This window comes from Lichenostomus cassidix, chromosome 3, assembly GCF_008360975.1.
Source record: "Lichenostomus cassidix isolate B80296 chromosome 3, HeHo_3.0, whole genome shotgun sequence".
NCBI lineage: Eukaryota > Metazoa > Chordata > Aves > Passeriformes > Meliphagidae > Lichenostomus > Lichenostomus cassidix.
The window spans coordinates 106,862,299-106,872,583 of record NC_139483.1 but is presented as its reverse complement, the minus strand read 5'-3'; the positions used below and the strand labels follow the sequence as shown (position 1 = coordinate 106,872,583).

Below are 10,285 nucleotides of genomic sequence, written 5' to 3'. Positions count from 1 at the left end.
TGTGGCTGGCAGCTGCAGACCTGCAGTTACACAGGGGATCTCAGTGCAGGGCTGGTGGCCATCCCTGTCAGGGAGGACTGTGGTCAGGCTCCTTCTTGGCTACCCTGGCTCACCTGGCCTTGGGGACAACATAGGCTCTATGATTTGGGTGAATTTCACAGCAGTGCTGAACCAGGGGCAAGCAGTGGCCTCTCCTGAGAGCATTGCTTTGAGGGAGTGCTGCAGCCAGACCACAAAAAGAAAAGCCCTGCAAGGTCTATTTGGTTCCCATGCTGGTTTATTTATGGTCCAGGCAAGGCCACAGCCATGGCAGGGGGACTGCTGTCCAGGCAGGGGAGGCACGTGAGTGACAGCAATCATCAGGAAATGAGCCTGTGACAGCCTTGACTTTGGGAATGGGAGGTGAGTGAAGGGATTTGGATCAGGACAAAGGGAAGAACTGGGATAACAGCCCAAAATACCAGACTTGTGAAGGGAGAAATCTGTCGGTGAGCCCACTGCCCACACTGCTTATGCCACAGACTTGGTTCCTGCTGCAGAGAGTGCAGGAAAGAGGTGCAGGAAAGAGGTGCAGGATGTTTGCTGCCATGCATTTCCCCTTCTTCCTCCATTCGGCACCCTGCCCTTTTCTTCTCTCCCATTTTATCTCTGTGAGTATTGAAGTGAAGCCTTGACCCCCAAGTCTTTTAAACTGGCACAGGTTTCTTAGCTGCTTCTCTTTGGTGAATTGTCATAGCTTTTGTTATACTGGCAAGGACTTTAAAGATCCACACAAAGGTGGCCCTTTGGTGCCAGTCAGCTTGGCATGACATCCTGATTTCTCCTGCACTGACAGTCCAGAGCCCTGAACTGGGCAGTGTGGTGAAACCTGCGATGAAATGCCTGCAGAGATAGGGTGAGGTGGGACTGGGGCTGTGCTGTCTACAGGGACTTCAAAGCTCGTGCAAAGCCTGTTCTTAGCAGGAGTGCATGCTCAGTACTGCACAAGCCACTTCCAGAATGAGTTGAACCAAATGGATGAACAAGGGCAACATTTGGTAGGAATAATGCATAGAGGTGGGATTTTCAAGTTCCCAGTGGCCACGCAGTTCAGAGACATTCTGGATTTTTGTCTCGAAGTGCATTCTAGTTTTGGTATTATGTCTACATCTTGAAGCAAATAGCAATTGCTTTCAATATAAATATCACATTTGATTTGCTTGATTACTGTCTTCAGTCATGCCCCCCTTGCCCATACCAAATCATCATAAGTACTTCTAACAGTAGGGAACAGTTTTCCATCCTGATTCACGCCAAAATTCTGGGAACAGGTTCACCACTGGCAGACACAGGCCTGATTCCCCGATAATCAAACAGGGCTGTACCACCTGACTGCAGCATTTGATATTGGCCTCAAATCTAAATCTTTGTGATTCCATCTACCATATTGTACATTAAAATTTGTTAGATTTGTGTGCATTGTAAATACTTTTCAGGTTCTTCTCAAGACAGGAGTCCTGCCTTTAAAGGTATACAGGCTTGAAATAACTGGTTCCACAAATGTACTATTAGAGCAATAATTTATATGAAACCATTCATCCTGCCTGGCACATGGTGATTTATATTAATTACAGAGTTTATTCTCTGAGTCCTCCAAGTGTGATTCTCCTCTAAGAGGAGACCCAAACATACAGCTTTACACAAGGTACTCCTTGCACACTGCTATGCATTAACTAAATGCAGTCCCCTCTGTGGCAGAGGGCAGCAACCATCTCTGTCTTACCACATTATATATCAAGGGAAAGAAAAATATTGTTTTTTCAAAACAAAAAAGTGCCACATGGAGCTTTCAGTCTTTCCACCTGAAAGAAGACCACGCAGGAATCATCACAGTCTTCATTTTATGTAAGTCAATAGTGAAGATCTGAAATGGGCCTTCTCACTTGGGAATTTTTGGTTCCAGAAAGTCTTAAATAGAAAGTGGATACCACTGTGGCCTTTCTAGACAATAATACAAGGGCAGGAGACAAGCTGTGAGGTACTTGTATACCTGCACAGGCATTTGGGATCACTCAGAGAGTTGATAGGGGAAATACCAAATCCACTGGACAACAACTGTGTGAAGCACTACAATTCATGGCTCAGTACTGCATAATGCTAAGCACCCACTTAAGGGATGAGAATTCTTCACTCCCAATGTCCTTTCTTGCACTTGAAGGCCTTCAAATCCTTGTCATCTCTTCTGGGATTGGCAGACCTTGTAAAATTCCACTTCTCTCAGCTTCCCTGCCTTACACTTTACCCAGAAATTATAATTCCAGAAGAATGCACCAAGTTTAATCATAATGAAGCAGTCCAGTTCCTGCTGAATTTCCACTTCCCAGGTACTTTTTGTGTGTGTCCTGGAAGAGGTCCTTTCAGAGTTACACAATTTAGCATTGGCAGTGCTTCAGTTAAGCAAGGAATATGCCTTGGAAGTGTTTTCAGTGGAAGAGGTGGATGGCTCTGAAGAAGATACTCTGTATTTTCCTGCAAAACAAAGCAGAGGGGTTAGACAAGGACAGAGAGCCTGGGACGTGTTGGCACTGCAAAGTAAGGACAGATACACCTGTGCTGGTGGCCAAGGTGGCTCTGCCTAGCCCTGCAGCCCTGGCACTGCCTGGATTACAGCAATACCAGCAGCCACAGGACTCACTGTGCTCGGTGACACAGCCAGGATGTGTCAGCTTGAACTGCCAACCATGCCACAGAGCAGTGATTTACTCACATAAATGAAGGGATTTTGTGTTTCTCCTGGAGAACGGGGACACATCCAGAACACAACACATCCCCAGGCTCCTGAGATGAATCCCACCTCACTCCCTCTTATGGCCACAAGGCTCTAAACTAAGACCCAAGTGCAGGGAGCCAAAGAGCACAGAGTGTGGAGGAGTACCTACAAAAGGGGAGTTTGAGATGGCAGAAGCAGGGAAAGCAGTTGTGGGCAACTCTCATTCTTGTGGTGGGAAGCTTCTGTGTCTGGCTAGTGTAGTCCTGTCTCTTTGTTCCATTACCTGACTAATAAAAAGGCTTTTAAAAATCAGTTGAGTGCTCACATTAAACTCCTTCACATCCCACTTCAACTGAATGTCACCATCTTCTCTGAACAATGTTTGGATACAAAGATTGGGCACTTAGAAATGAAATAATATTTCTAGCAGTGATTTTTGCAATATAAAGTCATAACTTAAATGGTGATGTCCATAAAATGAGAGCCACTTTTGAAGAAATACAGCTCCAAGGTGGTGTAGAGTAAATGAATAATGAATGAACTGTGCCATGATCTCATTAAGCTCAAAACAAAGCTCAATTAGTGGGGTTTAGAATTGGTGAAACATCCCATAATTGTTTTAGAGATAGACAATTGTGCTTCTAGCATTAGGCTACAATTGACTTATTGCAGTTTGTTTGCATTAGAAAATTAAAAACCATCTATGGATGCATGGAGAGGCAAATTGGTATCAGGACAGACAGACCCTGAGAGCAAGAATGAAGGCCAAAACTCATTTATGCTTTAGTAAGGGAGATCTATTGTCACATACCTGTTTTCCCACATAAGTTGTTAAAAGTTCTTGAAAATGGGTAGCTCATAGCAAGCATTGGTGTCACCAGGATCAGCGAGGATGACTGTAAGAGAGAAAATTTGTTTTTTGTCAAAAGCCTGCAACTTTCTTTGTAGCCCCATTTTAGGGAGAAGAAAAAAGGTTCCAATAAACTTTGTCTCAGTAATATGAGCAAACAATTCACAGAAGGCCAAGTTAGATGTTTGTGAGGTATCAAGTTTGGACATTTGCATGTTTATAGTGGTGAAGAAGGAGATCAGCTTTAGAAGAAACTACAAGGCACAAACTGCTTGTCTCTAACTGTTGGCCAGGTAAAATGCCTTAGGCTCCAGAGTCTGTCCTAACAGGCAGTAAGGGGTCCTGGTCCCTTACCTGGCAGTATTGCTATTAGGGTAGCCAGAAAAGCTAAGATTTATGTGAATGGGGATTGTCCTTGACAGCCAGCAGCCTGAGATAATCCAAGGCAAATTTAACTTGGCACGCTAGAGGGCATTGGAACACAACTCTCTGCAGTCCAGAGGCAAAGGAAGGAAGGAAGGAACTTTTTGCTGCTAAAATGAAGTTTCTTTTTCAGTTCTGGAGTGGTTTGAGAATTTAATGGGATTCCTCCAAAGATGTGTCAAAAAAAGGTAAGGAAAACACATCTTTTTCTGTTCAGTCCTTTTTCATTCGTTAGTTGTACCTTGGTGGTGGAAATTAGGCAGTGTTGTGTGTTGTCACCTTTATCATAATGTGGTAGAGTAGAAGGTAAATGAATCACATATAAAAAGCTTAATCAAACACTTTGATACTGCTTTATTTGCTCATTCTCAGACCTCAACAGGCTGGAGAAATGGAATGACAGGAATCTTATTAAGTTCAGCAAAGGGAAATGCAACATCCTCCTGTCCCTGGGGAGGAACAAACCCAATGCCAGGACATGCTGGGGACGTCTGACTGGAACAGAGTAAAGACACAGCCAGACTTTTCTCCTTGGTGCCCAGTGAAAGGACAAGGTGCATTGAAAACAAATAGAAATACAGGAAATCCCAAAAAGAGGAAACTTTCTCACTGCGAGGATGGTTAAACACAGGAAAAGGCTGCACACAGAGATGGTGGTGTCTCCATCTTTGGAGCTACTCAAACCCCAACTGGACACAGCTCTGAGCTCTAGCTGACCATGCTCTGATGGGAGTGTGGTGCAAGATCATCTCTGAGGGTACTTTCCAACTTCAGCAATTCCTGTGGAAGTTGGAGTGATTTGATCCAGTGCTGCTCTTCTGAGCTGATAGTTCAACTCTAAGGGACTCTTTAACTCCTTTGAGCCTATGTTCTCATCTTCTTAATTATCCTTGCTTTTAAGTCGGCTTCCCAGTTCTTTAGCAATACCTGTACAGGCTCTTCTGAACAAACCCTGTTCAGATACCAATATAAAATCAGGCTTTGTTGTCATATCAGGATGATGCCAGCACCATAGGCAGCTCTGGATGAGGTGAGTGCTGGAACCAGATGATCTTGAAGGTCCCTTCCAACCCAAACAATTCTAAGATTCTTACACATCCTGTCTTTTTTTGTAAGGTGTTATGAATGCAGAAGTGTAAATTGAAACAATAATTCCCCAGAAGCCCCTCTTGCATTTCTCTCAGGTTGTGAATAAATAATAGTGCCAGAGACATTTTCTGTTTTCTAACTAAAAGTTTCAGTCACATTTTATAGTTTATTTGTTGTGGAATTTAAAGCAAATGTCCACTAACCTCCATCTAATTTTTGACCAACTGTAGTCAAAATAGTGAACTTTGAAAAAGGGGATATTATCATATTTATGTTGTTAATGTCCTCTCTGACTTGTTCTAATAAATAATCCAGAATATAAGGTGCACTGGAGAATGTTAGACTAAACAGCAGTAACTGAAATACATTCTTAGGTCAAGGTTCTAACCTTTGATTGCTGTGAACTCCATTTGGACATGGAATTCCTCTTCAACAGGGCTTCTTGTATCTGTTAAAAAAAAATCCATCAGTAGATACAGAAATTCTGTTCAAATTCCAACAGTACTTTGACATAATGCAAGAAATAGTTTGAATCCTTACCTTCTTGTCCCAGAGAGTCCCAAACACCAAAATGAACAATCCCTAGGAGACAGATAATTATATGTATTTTGATGACACCAACCTTTAATTGCAATATCTCATAATTATCTCCAACATTGTCCATCATACTATTTAAACTCTGAACTCTTTGGTAGAGGCATTTGTCTAACTGCACATCACAGAGTGGACTGCTGATTTGGCAGGAGTTCTCCAGGCCTGGTATATTTAAATTCTCTGTTTATCTGGTCTGAAAAGTTCTTCAGGATTATCTTTAAAGACAGAGAGTAGACATAACTATTTTGTCCTTAAAAAACCTCATTGTATGGAGATCCTACTGGCCATCTAAATATGTTGTAAAGGTCATAATGACTGAAAACTCTCAATCATGTATTTCTGTCAGTTCCTCTCTTTATCATTAGTACTGCTCAGCTGGTCTTGGTGACTTTTATGTTGTTTATACTTGAACTCACAAGAGCATAACACGATGCCTCCAGGTGCACTCTAAATGAGAACAGGGATGCTCAAGTTTGCCCACCTGAACATAACAGGGCTGTTTGCTTGGTCTTCAGCAGTGAAGTTGATCCCAAAAGTACTGGCAAAGTTGGAAGTTATCTTTAGGTCAGCTTTATCTATAAGACACCTCTCTGTTAAGGCCACTGAGAATATGAAACACTGCTGAACTCCTGGAATGGGTTTGCCAAATAGCCCTTTTGGAATAAGAATGTGTAAGGCAAATCTGAGCTTTTCCCTGCTGTTCTTATGCCCTGCCAAGCACAGCACAGCAATAATGTCTCTATGTTAAATCATCGTAGAGGAAACAAAACTATCTGCAACCCACCTGCAAAGCATTGAGCAGAGCAAAGAGGATGTGGAAAGCTGGATGACTCTTTGTGATGATAGTGGCAAGGCCGAAACCCCAGGTGAGGCCTAACAGTGGTGTCAGGATGGCCACACTTTTGCCAACTTGAAACAGAGATTTCCTCTCCTGTCCACTTGACCTATCCCCAATAGTTGGCCTCAGAATTTTTATTATAACAACTACAGCGATGACTAAGTTCGTGGCCACGATGATCAAGGCAGGTATGACGAAGGCCAGGAGAGCTTTGCTGTCCTCCCAGTTGAGCCAGCAGACATCCTTTCTCGTGTAACTGTTCTTTGGCAGTGTGACAGCGATGGTGGTGACTGCAATGACAAAGGGGCACACGTATCCCAGGCAGAATGCCACTGCCTTCTGAGCAGTCTTGCTTGTGTTGTGTAAGATGAACACCAGTCTGTAGAAAAGGATGAGGCCCAGGCTCAGCATCCAGAAAAAGACACACAGGTAGAAAAAATGGATGAAGAATGTGGCCATGACACAGATGTCTCTGCTGAGCTGCTGGTTTTGATCACTGATGGAGGCAGTGACAATGAACCAAACGTCAGCAATCAGGAGGGATAAGGCTATGTTGAGAATGCAGACGTGGCGCATGTAGGAGATTGTGCTGTTGGTCACATACTTCCAGACCAAGGACTCAATTATGATGCAGACCACCAAGCTCACAATTGAAATGCCCAGGCCAATGTAGGAAATATAATCTTCAAAGATTAGCTCGGAGGATCTATCAGGTGACATCAGAATGGAGAATGATGTCAAGTGATTGCAGGAGCAAATGACATAATCTTCTAACTCTGTGGGTGTGCAGCCATATGTATCCCAGTCCCCCCTACCATTGTTGAGTGTGAAGTTCCAAAAGACACACTTGGGCATCTTTAGAGACACGTCTTTCTTTGCAAATGTCATATTAACATCAAACTTCTGGCTTCTGTTGCTGCTCAAAGTTGTTGTTATCAATAAACCGTTCACATAGTCATACCCATTTTGGGGCAAAATATGTCCAAGTGTTGAGTACATCACACTGATAACGGTTGAATTTTGGGCTAGAGTCTGAATTTCAGTTTCACGAATGAGCACATTGACTGAGAGGTTTTCTGAACTGAGGAAATCCTTGTTATAATCTGTGTTGTTACTTTCCTTGACAACTATCCCTTCGAGGTGAACAGTTTTTGTAGAGACAGAAGGAATGGTGTTGTTAACTGGTTGGAGGCGCAGGGAAAAGTTTTCTACTGACTGCAGTAACACAGAACTTTGTTGTGTCTTGCCTTTATTCAGGTCTTCCCAAGCTTCTGTTGTAGAATTATTAACAATTAAGTCCACTGTGGATAAGAAATTCTGGAACAACAAAAGAATAGTGCAGTTACTGAAATCCCACACAATTAATTGTTGTTTGTGATGGTAATTTATGCATGGTCCTAGAAGTGCCTTTTGAAAAAGCCCAGCATTTTCTTATTATGCTCAGTCCATGTGAAATCTTCAGCTGTTAACCCTCTGCATACTCTGTTTGCAAGTTAATGTTTCCAAAAGCAGAGCTGTGTGACTATTTTTTTGCATATTATTTAGTATTTTTATTTAGTATTTTTTCATCTCTAACCTTCTTTCCCCTCTTTCTCAGCATTTGTGCTGTCTTGGATTTCTTGGTCTCTCTCATGTAGGGTTCTCCATCTACAAACCATCAAGCCTTTTTGCACTCCTCTGTTCAGAAGAGCAGTGCTTTTCCTCTGGACCTCACAATCAAGGTTACCAATTACTTCTAAGGTTTCTTTTGTTACCCATTTGTTGTCACATCCAATTTCTTTATCTTGTTTGATCATGATGCCGGGAATTTACTCTCCCTATTCCTGTATCAACCTTTTTTTTTTTTCTATTCCTACTTCTACTCATGGAATTATAGAATCACAGAATGGTTTTGACATTTAAAGATCATCCAGTCCAATCTCCCTTCCAGGGGCAGGGGCATCCAGCTTGACTTTGGACACTTCCAGGGTTTGGAGCATCCACAACTTCTCTGGTAAATCCAGTGCCTCACTGCCCTCATAGTAAACAATTTATTCCTAACACATAATCTAAGCCTGCCCTCTTTTAGTTTAAACCATCATCCCTTGTCCTATCATTACAAGCCCTGATAAAAACCCTTCTTTTAAGCCCCCTTTAAGTATTGAAAGGTTGCAGTAAGGTCTCCCTCAAGCCTTCTCTTCTCAAGGCTAGACAATCCCAACTCTCTCAACCTGTCATCATAGGACAGCTGCTCCAGCCCTCTGACCATTTCTGTGGCCCTCCTTGGGACCCACTCCAGCATGTCCACATCTTTCTCACCCTGGGAACCCCAGAGCTGGATGCAATGTTCCAGGTGAGATCTCACCATAGCAGAGTAGAGGGACAGAATCACCTCCCTCGACCTGCTGGTCACACTTCTCATTCAGCAGCTCAGGACACACTTGGGTGTCTGGGCTGCAAGAGCACATTGCTGGCTCATGTCCAATTTTTCATCCATCATTCCCTGTCCTCTCCTCTTTTCGAATGCTGGAGATGACAATGGGTTCCTAGAATATTTCTAGCTCCAAAGCTTACAGCAGCTTCTATTTCGTGCATAGGCTCCTTGTCCTCGTCATTTTGAGTTTTCATAAACTTTTCTGTATCTTTGTTGTCACTTCATCTCATTCCCTTAACACTTTACTGATCTTGATCCTAACTGACTGTGAAACTTCTTAAGGGAGAACATCATCTCATGTTACAAAAGGGGCCAAAGGGCTTGGTAGGTACAGATGAGACTTAAAATAAAACCTTACGTGAACAGTGAGCTCCTCTGCCTCTGCTGGAACAGAGGAGACCAAATCCAGGATGGTAACAATTGCACCTATGTTTGCTGGGGAATTGTTCATTGTGGTTAGCTCCTTTCCTGTCTGGTCCTTAAGCTGGGCAAGGTAGGAGGGGAGATTTTCTTTAGCTTCAGGGCTGTTGACCAAGGACTGAAACAGAAAAATAACAGCACATCACATGTGTAAAATTCTCTAACCTCGATGAGAGAAAGGTGACTCTGGATGGTTTGTGGGCGGGAAGAGCACTGTGGGAGGATACCAAGGCTGAAAAACAAGGCCTGGCACCCATCTGTCAAGTGTAGTGGCCAAGGGGGTGAGCACTGTAGAAAGGGCCTGGGGACAAGGCTGGGCAGTGGCCCAGAGTTGTTTCTGTGACCTCAGTGTTAGTGTGCTCTGCAATGTGCTCTGGGCTTGTGCCTGAGCACAGCTCAGGGAACACTCCAGACCAGCACCTGCTCCTTCTGGATGCCACAGACAAGGTCACCTTGGCTGGGAGTCAGAGCATTCATGTGTGTGGACATTATCCATGCAGTGCCTCAGGCACTCTGGGCCCTGGGAGGGACGTTGGTTCTTTCACTGGCTGTAGATAGAGCCAAACATTCTTCATATCTTTTAAAAGAAACTTCTAATGCTTCATCTATTTTAGACTATGATAAACAAAAATCATGCAACCAACATTTTTGCTCTTTCTCCCCACCCCAACCTCTATAAAACCCGTAAGTGTTACCTCAGCACTACTCAGCAGGTCATTTATTGGTCCAGACAGGCAGTCATTCCTTGCAACCTTCCAGGACCTGTTGATGCACTGGTAAGTTATATTGCCTCGGGTGAAACCATTTGGATTGTTTCTGTCGCAGCAGGGCTTTATTAGTGTGGCCCCTTCTGTTCCAATGCCCAAGCTGTCAGAGCAGGAAACTTTCTTACCTGTACAGAGAGGAGAC

The 10,285-nt window shown here is 43.4% G+C and overlaps 1 protein-coding gene across 6 annotated transcripts in view; it reads right to left on the bottom strand.

Moving 5' to 3' along the window:
* Positions 1-1,542: 1,542 nt before the first annotated feature.
* Positions 1,543-10,285, bottom strand: part of ADGRF5 (adhesion G protein-coupled receptor F5) — a 47,219-nt gene continuing 38,476 nt past the window's right edge. For 5 of the 6 annotated variants that reach the window (XM_085057019.1, XM_085057020.1, XM_085057017.1 and 2 more), the window contains 7 exons: positions 10,072-10,268; positions 9,315-9,494; positions 6,490-7,860; positions 5,652-5,693; positions 5,500-5,559; positions 3,561-3,645; positions 1,543-2,508 (listed from right to left, as the gene is read on the bottom strand). In XM_085057019.1, the coding sequence (XP_084913145.1) occupies positions 2,429-2,508; positions 3,561-3,645; positions 5,500-5,559; positions 5,652-5,693; positions 6,490-7,860; positions 9,315-9,494; positions 10,072-10,268 (2,015 nt within the window). In that variant the 3' untranslated portion in view covers positions 1,543-2,428. Of the gene's footprint in view, positions 2,509-3,559; positions 4,975-5,499; positions 5,560-5,651; positions 5,694-6,489; positions 7,861-9,314; positions 9,495-10,071; positions 10,269-10,285 lie in introns of those variants that run through there. The other variant, XM_085057021.1, reaches the window with a different exon arrangement.